Source organism: Thunnus maccoyii, chromosome 20 (genome assembly GCF_910596095.1).
Source record: "Thunnus maccoyii chromosome 20, fThuMac1.1, whole genome shotgun sequence".
Taxonomy (NCBI): Eukaryota; Metazoa; Chordata; class Actinopteri; order Scombriformes; family Scombridae; genus Thunnus; species Thunnus maccoyii.
This window is the reverse complement of record NC_056552.1, coordinates 23,644,321-23,666,244: the sequence shown is the minus strand read 5'-3', so window position 1 is coordinate 23,666,244 and position 21,924 is coordinate 23,644,321. Positions and strand designations below refer to the sequence as shown.

Below are 21,924 nucleotides of genomic sequence, written 5' to 3'. Positions count from 1 at the left end.
TTTTCAAAAAGCATCCTTTGTGTTTATTGTAAGAAACAATTTCTTCACAGAGCATCAGCGCTGGCAAAACTGCTACACAACCACATTTAATGCAACAAGTTAAGAGATGTAGGATTTTCTGCCACTAGATGTCACTATTTGTCTACCTCACAGCAATGCTGGTGAGCCACTGTGATCTGAGTGTAAATGTGTTTCATACACAATTCTGATGACTGCTTTCAGAGTTGAGATGATATTTGTCTGTCATTCTTTTTCTGGCATTAGGTCTGGCATCCTGTGACGGTGCCCAATCTGAGGGTAAGGACCCCTTCACGTATCACTAGATCAATTTAAGAGGTAAGAGGTGAGATGATTAACAGGACAGGAAAGCAGAAAAAAAAACTATTTCTGCCACAAAAAATATATTTAGTCATTTATTTTCTATATAAAAGCACACAGTGGTTACGGGAGGCAACTAGTTAACACCTTAACAAGAATTCGAATTCTTCAAAAAAATGGAACTTCTGGACTTCCAACAAAGTCTTTGGTATAAACCAGTACAAGAGAAACACTATGATCCAGAAAATATCATCTATTATTCTTCATAAACCTGTATCAGTCTAACTAACCAGAGTCTGAGTTCACAGTAGGCAAATAGTGAAGTTAAATAAACAGCAATAAATGGCACTTGTACATGTTCTACTCTCCTCGATATATGACAACATTCTTTTCTGTCTCATAAATCTTAATCTCATAGAGCAGGTTGGGTGGGAGGGCCTTCACCATGTTGTCCCATATGTAAACAGCCACGTTCTCAGTTGTGCTAATTAACGGACAGACAAAAACAGAAGTAATCAGTGAACTAATGCACATACAGAGTATGTACATAACATAGAAACTGTTGTGAAAGCAGCTTAGGAGGATACACACCTGACAACACTGGCAAAGTATGGGACGTCCTTATCCAGGTTTTTATGGTCCAGTGGAACCATGATGACTTCCTGCAGGAGGGAATCAATCAATCAATCGACAATCAGTCACTCAATAAAAAGTTCTGAATAATTGCATTAATTTACCAAGTATAGCAGGTTAAAAAGGAATCTGACACGTTGGAGCTGACATGCCAACACCATCACAAGATGCCAGAACTGTACACTAATAAATCATTCATATATACCTGTGTTGATTCAAATATTACATGTCCATCTATTTGATGACATGTAATGTGTCAGCTCCAAGTGACACATTACATGTCATCAAATAGATGGACATGCAATATTTGTATGTACTAGACAGCTGCACAATTACAGCACTGGGATGCAAAGTGCAGGAATATCATTAGCTAGTTGAGGAGACATGTTGTAAGCACAGAACCCTTTTCACACTGAAACACCATGCTTCCACGTGTCCAAACATTGTTAACACTGATGTCTGGAGGATAACTGAGTACAGCTTACACTGGTCGACAATGAGAATGTAGGACACAAACATGCTTTTTTATTCTCTCCCTAAATCTTGCCCCAAGTATCAACTTATGCATCAGAAAACAAGCTCACAACTATGCTTTCATCTATTTCTCTACTTTTTCAATTATTATCTAAAACATGACTCTTGTTTTAAACGAGCAAGACGATCTAATAATTAAGTATGGCCAACTGTAAAGCTGCACTAAAAATATTTTCAAACAAATTCAATGAGTCAAATTTGAAACTTGATGTGAAAAGAAGTCGATCCTAGCAATAAACCAACTAATAATCATCCAATTCTGATGACGCAATCATTTATGTGTCAGCTAAAAGCCTTTGTGTAGCAGCAGAGACATTAACTACATTATCCCTGAATCTTAAAAAGACTGTGTCAACATGTTTTTCCATGAGAAGGAAATCAAAAGATAAGTTTCCAATTAAAATATTATAATTCTTAGGTCTCATTTTGGACTCCCAACTCAAATTTGATAAACATGTTATAAAGCTATGCGAGACAAACAATACTTGCTATGGGTATATTCAAAGCTTGACTGATGATTTCTGCAGTCTAAAAACACTGCTTTAAAAAACAAAAAGGATGATACTCAAAGAACAAGGACATGTTTTGTTTTCCAGGCTGTGGTCAACATGAATCCAGTAGCATGGTAAATATTTCAAGTTCCATCAAAGCCTGACAAACAAAACTGCAAAACATCTGGCTCAAACTGTGATTTAATGAAGAACACATGAGCCCCATAACTCAGAAACTAACAGACAACAAGCCTGCAGAAAACAGCAAGCATGTACTCCAACAAACAGTCTATGCGGTCTTCCTTTAAATTCCCCTTAAATGGTCATTCTGCCCTTCTCATGGCACGAGAGCTGGATAATTATATAATAAAAATTATACATGAAAATGAAATTGTCATTGGTGATATACTATTGTAACTATCAAAAATGAATTTAGCCCAATACTTAGCATCAGCCTTAAAGTCTAGTACAGATATTATGATAAACTTGACTTAATTTTCATTTGGCGAGATGCGTAACATCTTGTGAATGTGATGGAGGGAGAGGGACCAAAACTACATGACAAAAGACTGATGTATGCAACCATCCCCAGCAGTGACATATTCCTGTAGACACGGCACTAACTCACTGATGTTTACAAGTTGAAAACAGTTTGTTGTTGCCATAAACAACTTTGATTCATCACTTCCTGTGGGCAGAGAGATGTTCTACTAACAGGATGTCCTTTTCACATACTGTAGACAGCAGTATGCGAGAAGTCATACGATAGAAAAAATATAATATATTGCATATAAATATTGGCATGTAAATTTGTGCACATGAACTGCTAACTGGCAAACCAGATTAATAAACTGTACATTAATCAATATTCTGTTTCTACCATATGACCCCAAAGGGGCTTAAAAGTGTTTACCCTCTTGGGTTGTGAAAGCCCATTAAGAAAACTCAATGTTGTTTTGAATCTCTTACCTCGATGCACTTCTTCAAGTCTGTCAGGTTCATAACCATACCAGTGAGACGATCGATCTACGGACATGTACAAGGTTAAAAGTTTTTGTGTGATCATGCGACATAATATGATATAAGTTATAAGTATTAAGATGTTTGACTATCCTTCCAACAGGCCTCATCAGCTGTAACCAACTCCACAAACAGTCATTTTCTATTCATTAGGATTTTATTCATGTTAGTTTGTCATTTAAAGGTTCAGTTATATTTTTGTGAATCAATAATTCATTTAATTACCCCAGAAAAGTTCAAGTGAATTGTCTAAATTCTGGTCCTCTGGTCCTCCAATACCAGGAATACAATTATGGTGGAAACATTGAATTCTTCTGAATACTGACCTCTTTATTTATTTATTGATATTATTCATTCATATTCATTGAACTCCAAATTCAGAGAGTAAAGGACAAAAACAACAGGGAGCTGATGATGAAGTGATGAAGCCTGTTTAGTAAAATGTCTTCAAGACTACAACAGCAACTCCCCTTAAAGATACAGTAGCTTATGACCAGCAGTCTTCTTAGAAATACCTGATAGATACTCACTTTTCCACGCACTGTTACCTCCACTGTGGACACAAATGAAAGCGCTGAATGAATGAGAGAAATGGAAATAGCAGTTGTACAATATTTCACACTAATATATAATGGGGTGATTGAAGGAGTGTGACAGACCTTTGTAGTTGTGTCCATGGCCGTTGGGATTGTTGCATTTTCCATAGACTCTTTTATTCTCCTCATCGCTCAAGTGAATGCTAGTGAAGAGAGGAAGGGAAGTGTGTGATGAAAAACCTGCTGCGCTGATTGTCTTTTTGTTTTCATTCATTTCATTCAAGCTGCTGTTTAAGTTGAATGATCAGTGCAGATTTCTGCAACAGATGTTTGGCAAAAAGAATACTAGCAACTGAATTAGCATATTAGCAATATAGCCTAATAGTGGTTTATTTTATTTTTCCTGATCATTACTTCCTCTGAACGCCTGGTTAGAGTATTGCATTAATAAATAAACATTTAAAAGCATGTAATCATCAATACATGGATACAACATATATACAAATAAAACTGAATATAGTAAAAGATGTTTATTGATGGCTGCTATTTTAGTTTGGAAATCAAGCATCATAGCGCAAATTTGTGCTAGTCAACTCAAAAAGAAAATTAGCAATTAGCAATAAAATGAGCATATTAGTAATATAGAGGGGCGTTTCTAGGAGTTGACAAGGTTTGGGGCTAAGCCCAGACCCTCTGGGGCTGTCAGGAACACTGTGGAACACTGCTGCCTAAATTTCATTTAATTTTACTGCACTGTATGACTACTGCAAACATTACATTACATTTGAAATTTAAATTTTAATAGTTATGTTAAGACAATTGCTCTGGACAGATGGACATCTGCAGGGCAGCTGAGAAGTGTTTAATTGCTATTTTACTTTTTTATTCTGTTTTTACATTTTTATATGCTGTAATGTTTCGCACTTTGTATTGTACAAATATAATAAACTAGCAACCTGATGACAGTAGATTGAATTGAAGCACTTGTTTTTTTGTACAACCATTTAGGCAATATCAGGTGTTTTGACAATTCTCCAAATAGTGTTACCAACTCCTCAAGTATCCTATATCCTTTACCTCATGTCATCTATGTCTACATGACAGAATTATGTAATACCTTACACATTGTCCCCATAACACCTTTTTCATATTCACAAAACAATCAATGTTATAAATTGTGCTGTATATAAGAATTTCAATGATATTTCCAAGATCGAGGAGGTGGCAGGGGGCATTTTGGGAAGTCTGCATTATGCAATGGCTGCGTGCACTGCCATCTAGTGGGCTGACAATACAGGCTATTTAAAACTGTTTAACTCTATGATGCAAGTTGGTTCAAATTACAAAAAATTTAATCAATGTTGTTTTTTTTACCAAGTGTTTTAGCAATAATAATAGCAAAAACAATTACTTTCATATATTATCCATCAAACCAATTTAGACAAAACACAAACTACTTTATGTAGGCTAGTAGGTAAGTTCATACTGTCATTGAGTGCATGCACCATCTACAGCAGTGTTTCACATAGGGGTCCCCAAATTATCTGGATGCATAATGTGAAGCCAAAGACCTGTTAAGCCCATTTAAATACAGACATGTTGAATAAAACACTGTTAAATATAAACCATTAATGAGGCTATATATAGCCTAATAATGATTCAAATTTTCTATGTAACTTTTAATTGCCTTTGTCACTACTCCTTTACCTCCAGCTTTCACAGAAAATGCCAAATTTACAGAGCATTCATTGACTCTTTCCCCCTAATCCGATATCAACAACAGCACGTGAACGCAGCATCAGCCCTTGCAATGAGTCGTGTGTGTGAATACAGCTGAACTACAAATCCCACGATACTAATGTTAATGCCACTGGTTTCATTCACCTCAAGTACACATTAGTGTACACAGGCGGCTATCAACATCACATACACCGCTCTGAATGCACTTAAGATCGTATCAGGGATGTTTGTCGTCGGGATCATCTATCTGTCGGTTATTCAACACCTTTCTGTTTTCCAAGCATATAAAACTGTACAGAAAATACAAAAACCTACAACCAGGTCGCAGCGAGTATAAATTAGTAGGCGATCAGTAGGAATAACTGCCGATCTCTATCACCTCTGCAGTCTGCGTCATAATCAAATGATGGGCTACCTGTGGAGTCGGTGGCAGGCGCTGAAGCTCTGCACCCGGGTGATGCAACCGATGCGCTCCGCAGCGCCGTCGCTCACACAGGATCCAGCCATGTCCAACAGCACAAAGAGGGGCGGAGAATATCTACTGAGAGCCCGGAAATAAGGTGGATCAAATCGGCTGCTGTTAGAGCTCCAACCCCCGTGACTCATGCAGCGTGGCCATTGGCTCAAATCTGGGCGTAAATACAGCTCACATGTCACAGATGCATATCCAAACCCCTCAGGCTTAATGTGCTAAAGTAACAGCAAAACGGGTAGCCTGTAATTAACAACTTTTTTCTTTTTTTAAGGCTAGAGTACCTGTCTACTGGGTACTCTGTATTACTGATGTATTATTATTTACATATTTGCACCTTTAAGTGCAAAAAGTTCAAAGTTGGCTTATTATTACATGCAACTTGCATCATTCATAAAAACCAAGCTATCACCTTAACAGATAGATGAAGCCGGCAATGTTACATATGTGTGAGAAGGGCCTAAATTTATGTTTTTTGTTTGTTTGTTAAGCCTCTAACTCAGACCTTTAGCTCATCTGTTTTATGTTAATTTAAATTTAATGTCAATTTGAGTCTCACTGTACAGAGGGATGATTTTTGTAATGTCACAACTAGTTTGGAGCCAATTATGGTCCTGTAAGCAACTTACACAAGTGTGATGTGGAAACTTGAAGCCTCCAGGGCACAAAAACTGAGGATGGACTTTACAGTAAAGTAGGAGACACACGCACACCTGACTACACCCAACTGTGTTGTTGGTTCATAGCATATCATACACTGCTGTAGTTTTCTCTGTGCTTTTCACAAACATGCTTTGCATAAATGAACAATTAGCTCTTTCATCTCATTTGTGTCAGTTTCTAATTCTACACTTCAAGTCCAACTGTGGAGGGGTAATTGTATCCCTGAAAGCCTACAGATGTAATGTGTGCTTGTCCATTAACTAAAATACTTCTTTGTTTTTTCCGGTAAGATAATTGATTTTTTTAATGAGTATTGTACTTGGCAAACCAGGTTTACTTAATAGGAAGCCTAATGACATGATGTGATGATGACATGATATTGTTATGGTTCTATAAAGTGAGTAACCAGATCCTTAAATTTATGTTACACATAAACCTAGTATTTTCTTTGACAGAACACACAAGACATAGAGTATCTGCATGTGTTTGGCTAGAGGTGGCAGATTTCTGATGTGGCCCTCAAGCCACATACTACATTGTATTGACTGATAGCTGCAAAGGCTGTGAATACCCAAAATATAATGCTTACCTTTCCAGTGTCCAGAAATGTCTAGAAATCTAAGTACTCTTTGTATAGTTTTGAAAAGTTGCTGTGTAGGTGGAAATGGCCTTTGCTTGTTGCAAGGTATCCAGCAGGACTCGATATATTTCTACCCGGAATGAGGTTTTTGGTCATAACAAGAAGACAATCTGTTGTTTTATTTGTGCACATACATTGTTGTGGGAGTACATGTACAAATCATGTGATAGTTTTGACTGTACAACAATGCCTTTGATACATTTTAAGCTTCACAAGAATAGAAAACATGACAAGCTATAAAACTGCACACAGAGCCTTTGCATTCTGCATTATTCACTTTCAGACAACAAATACATTGTATTTATATGCACATTTCAATCCAGATGTTGTGCCATATGGATATTTATAACTGGCCTGACATAGTAAGATGTCATATTTTACATGGTAAATAAAACACAAATCTATGAAAAACACGTAACACTGTTGTTGCATTTGTATAGAATGATGTTCACTGTGAGGTTTATTGTACGTATAGATATTCAAAGTGACCATTAAATGCCTGCAAGAAGAATGTATTGTATGTTTATACTGTAACTGTAGAGCACTCGTCAAAGATTAGTGTTTATAGCCTTTGAATAAAAATATACTGTAGATGACTGGCCTTTCGCAAAAGAAATAATGAAAGAATTTATAGTGGAAAATGCCCAACTTTCCATTTTTAAGTCTGATTCTTTGGTAAAGCTTCAGTAAACATTTTATTCTCTCCTTTATCTGACTGACCTCCTTTATCTTGACTGATCCAATGTAAAGTTGTAAAATACATACCGGTAAATTCATGTAAAATGACCCACTTGCCAAATTCTCTGAAACCTCTTATATTCCCAGAGAATTATCCAAATTCCCATTTAAAATGTGATGGAATGGGAACTTAATCCTGCTGGAAAAATGTTACTTCCTGGAAAGTAATGCACTCACAGTAGTGACCACATACTACTAGTTGGTGTACCCAAAATGCCCAATTAATAATGTAATCTATCCCATCCTATATAATCAAACTGCCTTTCTCTCCGTAACTAAACTAACCCATGAGTTTATGCCTAAAATCGATTCCTCGCTGTCATAATGCAACAGGAAATACATCACCTTATCATCATCGGACCTTTAAGTACAGTGCACACAATGGACTACACATGGCAGCTTCAGTATTTGCAGAGACTCAGCGATCAACCCAACTCTTGTGCTGGGCCTTCAGTCCTGCTCACACCATCATTTAAAACAGTGAATTTTGTGGTGAAATCAGTTCATTTCAGAGGAATTACCGGGATCTGTGGATTCACTCGCAAGGGTGAAAATAAATCCATGCCCATCTTCTCAACTTAGTTGGTGAACTTAAGCACATGAATTTGCACCACTGACCGATAACAAACTGCACTCCACTAAAGAGGGATCAGAAGTCACTCTCCTCCAGAATCTCTTCCATGGTCTCCCCAAGCGTCATCTCCCCATCACTACTAGACAGGCTCTTCCTGGCGAGAAAGTCAAGCCCTGTTGCGTCACAGCCCTTCAACCCCTGACCTTTAAGCTCTCCAATTCTAAATGCTCCACCTCCACCATGTACAGCCACCTGAAGCAAGTGCGGGTGCATTGTGGAGGCGCCACCCACGTCATAGGATTCACACTGCCGAGAGCACTGTGGGCATTGCCCCCGAGTGTGCCTCCACAGATGCTTAAAGACCATGCCCCGAAAACAGCTGCTGACCGTGAAGTGGTGGGTGAACAGGAAAAGCTGCCAGTGCTTCTTCAATTCAGTTTGGACCTAAATACAGATAGGACACAAAATAAATCCCAGCTATATCTAACCTGAATTGCCATTTCTTTTATTTGATCCATTCAGCCTGACATTGTGTTTATTTAGTAAATTTCTTCTTCTTAATCCCACCTACAAAGCTCTAATTGGGTGATTGTTTCTCCAACCAGCAATGTCCACTACACTATTAGAAAAGGCTGAACAAATCAGAGACATGGGTGGCAATTCTGAGCTCTGGAACCAAGCTAAGTAATACCAAAACATGTACATGAGTGTGGTGGAAACTGCCTTTCCATGATCAAACGAATGTGCCAGTGAATATGCAAAGATAACATTTACGTCAATAAGAGACAGTTCCTAAGGAAGTTAAAAAGAAGGCCAATCAGTAATGTAACATTTTGGTTCTCTGTATGAGGGGATTGAAGGCTGCTAGGCCCATTTTTATTTTGAGAAATGTGGAAAATGCTGAGACAGTATTATTTCTAGGCCAGGTGCAACTGATACATTTTAGAGAAGCTTGAGACACCATTGTTTCTGAGATGAAACATACTTGGATTATTACCAAAGTGTCAAGGTCAAACGACATGGAGTCTAGAAAATAAGCTCCATATGAGGATGGGTTGTGAAAAGTATATAATATAATTTTTTATGATTTTGCATTAGGTTCTTTATCTGGGGATCAAGGCCTTGGTTTGCTTTGTGTTGCTCTTTATGCACAGTAAACCTATTCACATTGAACTCTATCAGCTTGAAGTGTATTTCTTTGAGTCTTTCTCTTAAAAGTGTTGAGTTTAATGCTAAGTTGTGGGTGACCTCAAGATTTATTGCCCATTAGAAGATTTCCCATGACATGGGTGTAGGGGTATACATCTGGACATGATCCTTAAATTCTGCTGATCCCTAAATGTTTTCTTTATTCTTTTACATTTCCAAAGATTTTAGAATTTTTACTGTTGTTGTATTTTGACTTTTTGGCCACTTGTGGGCAGCAGAACAAACTTTAAACACAACACTGGCATGTTTCAAGTTGTAATGTCAAAGGTTTTAGCAAAGAATTGCCTATTTACACATCAGGCAGAAAAGAGGCAACGTTCTAATTATTTTCAAGTTGTGTTTCTGGCCATCTGACGAAATTAACTATCTTTTAGCTCTGGCTCCAGATTTGCTATACTCCACTATACTCCACTATGTTCACCAGCTAGTTGCTAACTTTGGCTATGAGTGACCCCTTTCACATTACACAAAGTAATTTGAGCCATTATTTATATGAAAAAAAAGAGTGCAGCTTTAAAGTCCAAAACCAACAGGTGACATTAAATGAAGAGATGACTTCTTTATTTTATTCCTAAGCTTCCGATTCATAGTATTCACTTTTCCTGAGATACTGATTCTGATTCTCCAACAAGGTCATACATGAAAATCACAGTACATATGGTATACTGACAGAAAAAAAACATACCTCTCCATTAGCAAAACAGTACAGCACAGCAACCACGAAGCCCTGAAAAAGGATACACATTATAAATCAAGTTTGATGTGGATGTTGAACAAACAACAAGAAGCTCTTGTCAGGTATGTAATCAGCATTATTGATCGTACGTGGAAAGAGCTGAGGGTGAGGTTGATGAAGTTCCTGGCATAACGACTGCTGCCCTCCACACAGTAGTCATCTGTCAGCACAGTGAAGACCACTTCATGGATTCCCAGCAGAGGAATCAGTACCAGTGTTGCTCTGGCCAAGCTGACAGGGCATAAACAAAAACATACAGTGGTGAATAATTACAGCATGGATGCTATAATTAATGAGCAAGACAACAAGCCAGAAAAAAAGGCTATAAAATTTATACTGGCACATGATTCAAAAAGCAAAGAACAAACTAGAGGAGAGGACAGAGCTTTGTAAATGTATGCATGAGATTCCCTACCGTGGTGACATTTATGGTAGGGTTAAGAGGCAAAGCTTATGGGGGTGACATTTGAATTTGTGCTGTACATGGGCGTGATTAACATTTAAATGTTAAATCAGGGACCTCCTGTGCTGTTTTTAAGACACTACTTTGGAAATAACGCTCAAGGTCAAACTTGTTTCCTGACATTTGGTCACATACTGTACGTCAATGAAGGTCGGGTAAAATACCTGTATCTGTAGTCAGTAAATTTCACCAGATCTGCTTTCAGCTTGGACAGCAGCAGCTTCAGAATCTTGATGAATATAAAGAAAATTACCTGCAACACACATCAAAGGTAGTTTTAAAGAAGATGTATCCAAGACACAGACTAGACTAAATTTAATTAATTTATATCTGAGAAGCCTTCAGTCAGTGTGAATTTGTGTACAGAGAACTTAGCAATCAGTCATGCTTGTGACTGCTACAACATACGACGGCTTTAATATCACAAGGACTCACAAGACAGGAAGTGCTAAACACAGTATGAAATCAGAATGAAATTTACTTGACGTGCACCAGAGGAGAGAGAGAGCGATGTGATGTGTCTGTAACTAATGTGGACCTCAGGTTGAATAACTGTGCTGTGGTTCTTAGAAAGGCACTTCACTTACCAGCACTGATAAAGTAATCGGGCACTTTATGATCCACCAGAACCCTATGTTTACATTTGGCCAGCATCTTAGGAATAAAATTGGGAAAGATTTCTTTAATAGTCAAGCAAATGAAAGAAATAATGTCTGTTTGTTGGAATTATTTTATTCATTTCAGTATATTATAGTTTAGCATGTATTTAAACACTCACTCTTTGTTTTCATATAAAATCTTTACCACTGTCCATGGTGTCACAAACAAGACAGGTGCTCCTAAAAAGTAACAGCAGCACATGTTTTCATCAATAGATCATTCTCATGAAATAATATAAATTCAATGTCAATTCATTTGACAGACTAACAAAGATATTAATTTCATACAGTTTGTGTGTTCTGGCTGTGAAAATGAAAAATCACATTTGATGATCCAGTTTAAAATGACATTAGAGATATTCTATCTTTTGTTTTTGTCAACAAATCCCATCAAAAAACAAAACAACAATTTGTTGGGAATACTCTATCTCCGATGCAGATGGGACCATTACAGGTCCACACCAGAGCTGATGAGCAGGGAAACTACGTGGACCTGGCAGTATGGTATCCTTAACAGATCAAAATATTAATTTATTGAAAATAAGAAGCACAGGCTGTGGTATTAAAATAACAGAGTATGATTTATAACTGATTAATAACTATTATTACCAGTATTAAAACTATTACACCACTGAAGATGAAAACCTTAAAAAATGGGTCATAAATATATTGTTTCACTTCTAAAAAAAAGGCAAAATAACTTCCCAAAACAGCTGACTGTAGTTTTTAACAAATGTTACTCAGACCGGAGTAAATAGAGCATTTGTTAGGAACTATTTTCAGTCACGGATTAATACACATTTGGTGTGTATTAATCTGTAAGTCAGTTTTTCGGCGTGTAAGGGACTGAGTCAAATCCATCTGCAGTGTGTGTGTTCATGGTAATGAAGGAGCATGTCAGCCAGGTCAACAGTGTGGCTCATTGATGTGTTTTTCATAGTTTTTGGACAACAATGGAGTTCTACGGCACAGAGGAGTAGATATATCAGGCTTTACATGCACACACTTGTTAGTAGATCAATCCATCATTGATTTTGGTCTTTTATGGGATTTACTGACAAGAAAAATACTGGATAAAATTCTCTAATATTTGAACACCCTGTGAAAACCTGAGCTCTATTTGTCCTTTAAACACTGCACATTCTTTAATTAGCCTAGCAGCTACTTAGTCTATCACATTTCTGACACTGATCAAAGAAGTATGCTGATTTAAAAGGTGTTGTTTCTATAAATTCACTTACAATAACTTGTACAGCTGTTTCAATCTGATCCTTGCGGGTCAACATTTGTCTGTTGTTGTGTTTAATTTTCAATCACCCATAAAAGAACCCAAATATATTCAGTTTACTATCATAGAGGACTAAAGAACATATTCACATTTGAGAATCTGGAAGCAGAGAATTTGGATATTTTTTTCTTAAAAAATTACTCCAAACAATTAATCGATTATCAAAATAGTTGATTAATCAACTAAACAGTGCACCACTAGTCTGGAACCAGGCTACTTCCCAATACTTCAGCATGAATACAAACACACACAAACAAACAATTAATTCCAGACTTACCCCATCCTAACAGCATGTATTTCTTCAGCAGACATCTTTTGGTCAACACAGCGGTGAAGAGCAGCGTGTGAAGGAAAATGGCCTCCACCAAGAGCCAGAAGTAGTTACAGGTCACAAAGTACTCCATGGCCACTCTGGAGAATTTGCACATTAGCGCTGTCTGTTTAGGAATATGTTTAGGATGGATTAGTCTTGTAAATTCACTACAGTTACATCAAAAGCAGCAGTCTGCTAATATGTGAATAATAAGGCAGTGGTGAATATACCGCAGAGCTTGAGTGAGAGTTCCATCCAGGGTCATCTTTGGGTAGGTTGGAATACATGATGTGTAAGAAGATTTCCTTAGAAATGACAGCTATGGCTCTCAGGATGAACGACACAAAGAGATTCATGTGGATGTAGTTCCTGGTACAGTGGAGCTTCCTGGTAACCAGATACAGGAGCAATTGGAGGAAGGCATTGATACACAGTTCCTGTGCAACTGTAAAAGCATTACTGAGGCCACACATCCTGACACGAGAGGAAATGAACTGAAATGTAACATTTTTGAACTACTAAATTGCCAATATGAAATAAAGTCTTTTTGCTTACATTCATTACAATAATCAATTATCTTTAAGTCATGTTATTACAACATTTAGTTTTGTCTCTAAAACATCCTAATGTAGCTCTTGGAAAACAGACACAAAGTTTAAGGCTTTATTCTGGTTTATTACAACCCTAATTTTTGAATTTTTAGCAAGCAATTAGTCTGATCAGTACAGTGTTATCATAACTGTAAGAAATGATGGCCACATCTATGGAAATAAGACCTAAGTTGTAATAAACTGGATTTATCCTTTAAATTCTCCACATATAATTAACAAATTAGGCTGTTTTACCATCAGATACCCGTCTACCCCCAAACACTGACCTCAACATGCCCATCAGGAGAGTGGCCAGCGTGAGGGAGAACAGGGAGAGGGAATAGCCAATGACAGAGATGACCCTGAGGGCTCTCTGGCGACGCATTTCATACATTTCCTCCTGGACACACACACACACACACACACACACACACACACACACACACACACACACACACACACACACACACAAGGTAATGGGCACATATCTTCAATGTTACTAATAAAGAAGGACATTCTAGGACAGTAAAGTCATGAGAACAATCCCTGATGGTTTATGTAGAACAGATAAGTCATTAACTCCAAAGGACAAGACAAAAGATGGATTAGAGACCTTAAATCACCATATACACTATATCCCAGCCTTTCAGCTCCAGCGCTTCTCCTCCTCTTCCTTACCTCATCTTTAAAGAACCGGTCCTCCTTACACTCAGAGTCATCCCTCCAGAACGCTGAAGAATTCTCCTCCTTTCGCCATGTCCCATTTTCCAAGCATTCTCTGTGCACCATCCTGGTGTCGTCTGCAGGTAATTGAAAGTCACATTGATATGCATGGTTTCTTCTGTCATTACAGTCAGAGGAGAGGCTGACTGACTGGGTAGGTAATCACTTTAACCTGTGCTAGAAAGGTGTTTTTACATTATTATACAGCTAAATCCCAAATTGGATGGTTATGGTCACTTTTCCGCTGAGTGTCATAAGTTTAATTTTGTCAAGGTAGATTTAACTAACTTTAATTTTTTGGCCTCTTTTTTTGCCGACATTTTATAGTATTTCTGCGTACTTAAGTCCTTTAGTGATTTTAGATAGTGTGCCAAATGATAGTAAATGGAAAAGTTTTAAAAGCTATTCAGTACTGGCAGAGTAGATTAAGTTAATTTCAATAGTTGATAGCTGACATGGTCAATAGCAAATTATAGCTTTACATTTAAAGCGTGACTATTTAACCATTTCTAACATTTCTATTTAGGCCATTTATCTGCACTGTTGAACACTTGGTCCTGTGACTAGCAAGGACACCAGTCTGTCTTGTGATGATTCACTTGAAATGAATGCAGTGTCAAAGAAGGCCTGAGATGCACAAAGGGACATTCATGTAATATGGTTGAAGCTATATTTATTTTCAGTTAGCAATCGCATACATTTTGTAGCCAAGTGCTAAAACATTACATTACTTTCGCTGATCCATGGTAAGTAAGAAGGACAGGGGACCGACACGTTCCCAGGAGATGAATGGGGCCAGCACACATAACTGTCAAATGTTCCATTACAGTAGATTTCTGCAAAGAAAGAATAAAAGTCTCCCATGTATCAAAGGTAATAACAATGAAAAGAACTCATATTTGAACATTTGGCAGGAGGCTCACCAGTTCCTAGGGGTTCACTTCTTGTCAGATTCTTGTTGCAGGTTTCCTTGTATTCGGTCCGTTTAGCGATCAGACTTTCAAGCTTTGAGCATGTTACCTTCCATGTGGAGTAAGAAATGAGTCAGAAAGTGAGAAAATAGTTCAGATAGAAAACAGAACGTGGGCATTAAAGTGCACTGAAAGTGTTATTAATAAATTCATCCCATAAAACAGTGATCATTTGATTAATCTTTTCATTTTCCCTTCCTCTCCATGGCTATAAAGCAGCACAACACAACACAGTCTCTGTAACACTGTATAGAAACATTACATTGTTTCAACATAAAACATGTAAAAAAAAATATAAGAGAGCAGACTGCCATAAAAGTGCATTTGACTATTTTTTGGCAACCAGAGAACAGTGGAACAAGCTGAAAATACAACATTGGTATACTGTCACTTTATATGGAATGGAATGGACTACATTTATAGAGACTTTCTAGTCTTTCGACCACTCAAAGTGCTTTACAATACATTTCAACATTCACCTTTTCATACACTGATGGCAGAGGCTGCTATGCAAGGTGCCAACCTGTTCATCAGGATCTAATCTAATGCACATTCACACACACACACACACACACACACACACACTCACACACCGTTGGCGCAGCCATCAGGAGCAATTTGGGGTTCAGTATCTTGCCCAAGGACACTTCAACATGTGAACTGGAGAAGCCAACTATCTTCCAATTAATGGACGACTTGCTCTACCTCCTGAGCCACAGATGCCCCACTTTATATGTTGAATGTGTTAGCAAACATATGCCTATTTTTCATCCAGCAGACACAGAGCAACAACAATGTTCATTTGGAGTCATTTTTCTGGCCACCTGATGAATCTAAGTCTAATATTGACTTTCCTTTCAGGTCTGTGTTGGTCTGCACCAGCTCCTGACAGAAATACCTGGCTCTTTACTCGATTCTCCGCAATGTTCACCAGTTAGTCACTAACTGCTGTCTGTTGTGTGGTGCTGGGTAGGTAATGTGCTATGGGTTTATCAGAGATTTTTGCTGAAAACAATGAGGAAATGGAAGGTTAATAGTGAGAGTAGTGAGACAGAACCAGAAACAGTCAAGTTTATTGGCTGTAAAACCAAAACAATGAGCTAAAAGTTGGTAAAACTCTGAATAGAGCTGAGAGGACCTGCAGTTGGGGAATAATTCTCTTACATGGATCTCTTACATTACTCATAGTCATTTGATTCATTGTTTATATAAAAATATTGATTAGTGCAGCTTTAACATTTTTGACTTAACTGAATTAGTAGTGAATTCAATTTGTCAATTAGATGTTCTAATATAAAATTAACTGAGTGAACTTAACTGAACTTAGTTTAATCAATAATAGTGTTGTTATATTGTCCAGAGTTGCTAATTAAGCTTGATTTAATTATTAGTTTTAGCAGCACTGTTTGCTATTGTGTTCAAAGCAGATAGTCCATGAATATATCATTCATGCAAAAGTGATTTGCAGAGCAAAACAGGGGATATCTATCTATCTATATATCATGTGACTCATTGGAAACATATATAAATAGCTACAAAACAAGCCTCTATCAATATGAACCCAATTATAACGATGTTTCCAAACTACCTAATATGACTAATTTGATGTGTTGAATGAACGATAAAAGTACTGAATGTGACAACATTCAATTTATGATTTGAGAATGAAAATCCTATTTATATAAAATTGAGTTCACGATGAGACTGATGATTATGATGAATTATTTTAATTAAACTGATTCTGATATTTTACAGTGCATCTGCTCATAAACCTGTTACACAGTATCTGCTGCAGCCTCTGAACAGATCGGCTGTAGTGTGCAGTGGATGTTGCAGTATTTGTATTTACCCACTTGGTGGGAGTATTAAATCAGACACACCTTCACTTATTGAGGGAACATTTTCACCTGCGTGTAATCTGTAATTCATGCAGGCAATTTATCAACCTGATTCACTGCATTAGTGTCACGCCTGCACAAACACACCTCTCTATTTATTCTTGATGTTTAAATGATATGGACAGTGTGGGAGTGTGTCCTGAATTAAAGGTTATTGTATTTGACAGCTATCATATTAATTAATGCTCAGGCATAAATTATGATTCCTCTTTAATTTGCTGTCATTACTGAGACAAATAAGCCTTTACATTGTGTGAGAAACAAACTGAAGACCACACTTGGCCATCTCTGTCATTTATCATTCAGTGTCAGGGCTGAGGGTAGTAGCCTTCCTATCTCGGTCGAACACTCACGATCTTCACACCTCAGCGAGAAAGCAGCTGAACTCTGCAACCTCTTCGTGTGCGTTTGGCTGCCTGGTGGCATATCCACCACCTGTGCCAAGAAGATTTCTCATGTGAGCCGGCTGACAGAGGACGTTTCAATTCACTGAGGCTCGACTTGTCAAGACCCCGACCGGAGCGGCATCACCAATAAAGGAAAGACAAGAGCTGCTGTCTGCCTATCCTCTCTGTTGTCTCCCACGGGACTAAGCCTGTTTTAAATCCAGCCACAGAGTTTAAACTCCCCTGATAATTCACTGTATTATAACATTGAAGATGAAAGTGAATCTGCACAAAAACTAAAAAAAGGCTCTGTGATCTTATTTGTCTTGTATTTTAAGTGTTCCTCTGCTTTTTTCTTTCATTTCTTTGAGAAAAACTTTGGTCTCATTTATGATTCCCAAAACATATAAGTTGTTTTTCGAGCGTGTCACTTAACTTTTAACTAAACTATTCAGGCAACCAGTTTGGAAGCAGAAAATGTGTATGTATGAGCAGTGGGACCTTCTGTAGCCCAAACTCAATGTGAAAAAAGACTGATTTAAGATTAAAGGAATCAGCTAAAAACTATTCTCATTTCTGTCAGCGGGGTCATTGCTGTGTTTCATGAGAAATACAGCATGCAACCTTGCCTCATACAATAAATCAGATTGAGGACTTGCTTTGTAGCCAAGTTTTATTGCAAATTTGTTAAGTAAATTAAAATGTTGAAGATTTTGACTATGGAGCGCAACGGCAAACAGCACCAGGTTTGAACCAGCTAGTAATGCTAAGACTAAATTTTTCACCCACTAAAAGTTATTTTAAACGCCTAATGTGTGCACATGGATGTATGAGGTATGAAATTACCTGGTGGTTGAAGATAACAAAGAGGATTAAGAGCAGAGGTGTGTCACTTGATGTGGCCCAGGTCCTCTTGTGCCAGGTCGGCAGCAGGGATGGCATTGTGCTGTATGTTTACATTGAAAGCAGCTGGTTTCTAGTTTCTCGGCTGGTTTGCCGTCTCATACCTGGCCCTGGACTCGCCAGGCCTCTCGCTCATCTTCTCTTTATCCCAGCACAGCTCTCCTTGCCTCGCCACGCCAGTTGATTTGAACCTCTCGGGTACAGTAGCTCCAGGAAGGTCTATTCAGTATATTGAACTGTTTTGCAGGATGATTTGCAGGTAGAGAAAGTGTCTCCAGTTTTTGATGCTTGCCGTAGCTGGTAGCCTGCAGTTTCTCTAATATTCTTTACAATTATGTAAAATTGTTCTTGATCTTCTAAAGCAGGTTTCCAAAAATCCAAGCGACTTTATGGTTCTTTCAATGAACTGATCTTTGACCTGTCAAAAAAAGTTACCACCTAATGATTCATCTTATTTAGAATGTTATCCTAAGTGAAGAAGTCCTCATCTACAGTTCCACTCTTCTTGTCCATGAAGTACTCTGAGTCTGTGAAGGCGGTGGATCTGTCTGTGCTCGCTAAAGACACAGTGCAACTGAGCAAGGGCCTGTGGATCCTCACTGACAGATCGCCTCTCCCACCCCGTCCTCCCCTAACCAATCAAGATAAGGCCCGGGAGAGCCGGCTACATAACTGGACTAACTCTGTTGTCCAGGAAAACTGATCACACAGGAACAAATGGGCACACTGTCTTGATCTAATCTACTTACTGCCACTGAGCATACACACACACACACTCACACACATATGCACATTGTACAATAAAATCATTAGAAATCCATATATGCACCAGCAAATACCACCTGCTCTGTAGAAAAAGAGGGAAAACACTGACCCCTCCCTTCTGTTTAGCGATCTCACACAGTAACTGGGCATTCACTAGGATTTCTGACACTAATGGGGCGCTAGTGTAAACTAACAGGACTGAAGCCAAACACAGCCAGAGTAGGGAGTCAAAGTTGCCTGCTGCACGAGCCTCGTGCCCTGCACGAAGCCTGTCTCACTACATATTTCAAGCAAATTTCTTTAATTTCAAATTTTGTTAGCAAGGAGTGGAAGTGGAAGGGACACTTTTACACAATTACAAATGACAGAAGGTTTCTTTTGTGACCACAAAGAAAGTAATAACAACATTATTAGTTGATTGTTTCATTTAATAGTTTTAAAAGCTACATTAATTGTTTAATTTTGCCACCAAGGATGTTGTTGCCCATCCCAAAGAAAGCTGAAAACATAACATCTGACATATCATCACGTTATAAAGTTGTTATGGCTAATTACATTAGCAAACATTTATCTATTAACACATCTAACAGACTCAGAGCAACATTTGCACACATTTGGAGTCTTTTTTGGTTTCCAAAAAACTCCTGAGAAGATCTGTCTCCTTAGCTGCTAATTTGCTGCTGTTTGGTGCTGGGCAGGGATCGTACAGAGTGTTATATAAGACCTTTTTTTGTGCTGAAAACAAAAAAACAGATTTATTGGGAGAACTGAGCTTGCTAGCCTGAAAACTAGTTAGTTAGAACACTTAAACAAGCCCTAAAAGCCCTAAAAGGCTAAATAACTTTGTAGAGCTGCACAGTTGGATGCTTTTTAGTAGGATCATTACTGCAAGTGACATATTTCACATTACACTCGTTCATTTGATTTGATGTTAACATAAAAAATGTAATTTATTGCAGCTTTAAGTAACAAAGAATTTACAGTAGAGTTGTGTATAGGGACAAACACAATGTTAAAACGTCTCAAGGTTCAACGAGCAGTGAAAAGCAAACAGCAGCTAATATTCACTATAATATCTTGAGTTCTACATTAATCCTCTCAATACAACTTAATATAGAAAGGGTGAAGGCTAAATTATGAGACAAAAACAACATGCAGTAAGAAGAGGCAGGTAAAAGGGAGAGACATACTTATCTGTTTTGAAATGAAGGAGCAAACCTCAGCAATGCATCATGTGGAATTGTAATTGTGTTTTTATTACATGGTGATGTAGCTTTCAAATGTCCCTGTGGTATGAATGTGACAGAATCCATTGCAGAGAAAATATATGGAATATTATTGTGTTTCAGGACCACATAGTTCACCAGCATTGCCATTATTTCTGACTGTGATGTACGAAGGAACCGGTGAAATTAAATTTTTCCCAGCTCCATAAGCCTGGCAATATACAGCGAGGCAGTAGGCCCACAATGTGTGCCTAACTAAGAGACAGTAAAGATGAAGCTCAGAGCAGAGACAAAATACATGTATCAAAATATTCCATTGCAATTTGGGAAGATTTAAAGGGCAGTAAAGCAGTTTACAGGCAGGTAAAGCAGACATGTCCTCGGGGTGCTGGATATGATGGGATTCTCATTTAAAGCTCGACTTGCTTTCGGCAGGAAGGGGAGAAGCTGAAGAGGCTGTTGAGGAGGCAATGTGTGAGTTCAAGTGTGCCCATTTGAAACCCACACAGTGGTTTTGATGGTATTAATTGATGCTATGTTAAACCAGTCAGGAAGGTTGTATTTATCAGAGCCATCTCTGAGCCTTAATTACATTTAGTGATTAGCTGGTGAACAAAGTGGAGTGTTTAGCAGGTTAAAAACCAGAAATTTCGATCAGGAGTTGGTGGAGACCAAAACAGAGTTAAAAATGAGTGTATATTGGATTTACATTTGTCAGCTAGCCATAAACATGACATCCAAATGAATGCTAATGTTTCTCCGTGTCCTCTGGATTTGTGAAAAAGCAACTTTTTACGAACATGTTTGCCATAGCAACTTCAAGAGGTGATAACAAACATATTAATGTAGTGTTTACAGTATGATTTTCTGCTGGCAAAAACTGATAAAGGCAGTCATTAGCTGTTAGCTTGCTATCACATACACTCAGCATCCAGTAGCACTAGCAAACAATTTATAGCCTACTTCTTCTTTACACGTTGGATTAAAAGTTTCATGGTAAACACAAATTCAAAAAGTAAAATGAGTGCCTGAATTGAATATGCAAGTCACATCACTATTTTGAGAAAGGTGGCATCTTTGTGCTGGGGCCTGTGATAGCATACCTTCAGCAAACAGAATAAACTTTTGGATGTGTCACAGTATTGTATGTCCATAGAAAAAGCCAACCGCTTGTTACCAAATGCAGATCATTCAATAAGGTGACCACAAAAACAGCAAACTGCAGTTGGACTCAACGTCAAACATGCAAGTCAACTCAACAAGGCCATCTTGAATATGTTTGACAGTCGACAGTCACAGTTGTGGAGGTTGGGTAGCTATAGTGGATAAGACAATGACACATCTCTTTATTTCCACTCATTGCCGCACCCTGTGACCCATAAAAAACACTGTCTGAGAAACCAGACTTCAGTGATAGTGTAGTAAAAAGGACAAT

At 38.0% G+C, this 21,924-nt stretch overlaps 2 protein-coding genes across 4 annotated transcripts; both read right to left on the bottom strand.

The window, feature by feature from the left end:
- On the bottom strand, window positions 1-5,893 carry pts (6-pyruvoyltetrahydropterin synthase). 2 transcript variants are annotated; one of them, XM_042397539.1, is made up of 6 exons: window positions 5,688-5,893; window positions 3,656-3,735; window positions 3,512-3,549; window positions 2,946-3,002; window positions 910-980; window positions 1-802 (listed from the first exon to the last, which is right to left on the bottom strand). In XM_042397539.1, the coding sequence occupies exons 1-6, from the start codon at window positions 5,876-5,878 to the stop codon at window positions 679-681; spliced, it is 561 nt and encodes a 186-aa protein (XP_042253473.1). In that variant the 5' UTR covers window positions 5,879-5,893; the 3' UTR covers window positions 1-678. The 2 variants fall into 2 exon arrangements, with proteins under 2 accessions (XP_042253473.1, XP_042253474.1); XM_042397540.1 differs by having other exon boundaries at window positions 3,527-3,549.
- Window positions 5,894-7,127: 1,234 nt separating this feature from the next.
- Window positions 7,128-19,275, bottom strand: LOC121887020 (glucagon-like peptide 2 receptor). 2 transcript variants are annotated; one of them, XM_042397537.1, is made up of 13 exons: window positions 18,442-19,275; window positions 15,264-15,360; window positions 15,072-15,176; window positions 14,296-14,417; window positions 13,905-14,017; window positions 13,258-13,414; window positions 12,992-13,151; window positions 11,546-11,606; window positions 11,355-11,421; window positions 10,932-11,020; window positions 10,394-10,535; window positions 10,254-10,295; window positions 7,128-8,803 (listed from the first exon to the last, which is right to left on the bottom strand). In XM_042397537.1, exons 1-13 carry the CDS (start codon window positions 18,535-18,537, stop codon window positions 8,435-8,437), a joined length of 1,620 nt encoding a protein of 539 aa, XP_042253471.1. In that variant the 5' UTR covers window positions 18,538-19,275; the 3' UTR covers window positions 7,128-8,434. The 2 variants fall into 2 exon arrangements, with proteins under 2 accessions (XP_042253471.1, XP_042253472.1); XM_042397538.1 differs by lacking the exons at window positions 15,264-15,360; window positions 18,442-19,275 and having other exon boundaries at window positions 15,067-15,153.
- Between the last annotated feature and the right edge of the window lie 2,649 nt (window positions 19,276-21,924).

Bases quoted from the DNA above. Each gene is read 5' to 3' on its own strand.
- pts (XM_042397539.1), bottom strand. From the start codon at position 5,878: ATGAGTCACGGGGGTTGGAGCTCTAACAGCAGCCGATTTGATCCACCT. The intron at 3,550-3,655 runs GTCTGTCACACT...TTGTGTCCACAG, and splicing joins CCATGGACACAACTACAAAG to TGGAGGTAACAGTGCGTGGA. The intron at 981-2,945 runs GTAAGAGATTCA...TCCCTCCTGCAG, and splicing joins ACTTGAAGAAGTGCATCGAG to GAAGTCATCATGGTTCCACT.
- LOC121887020 (XM_042397537.1), bottom strand. From the start codon at position 18,537: ATGCCATCCCTGCTGCCGACCTGGCACAAGAGGACCTGGGCCACATCA. The intron at 13,152-13,257 runs GTATATTCACCA...ATTCCTAAACAG, and splicing joins ACTCTCACTCAAGCTCTGCG to ACAGCGCTAATGTGCAAATT. The intron at 10,536-10,931 runs GTATTTTACCCG...ATGCCCTGTCAG, and splicing joins TTTACTGACTACAGATACAG to CTTGGCCAGAGCAACACTGG.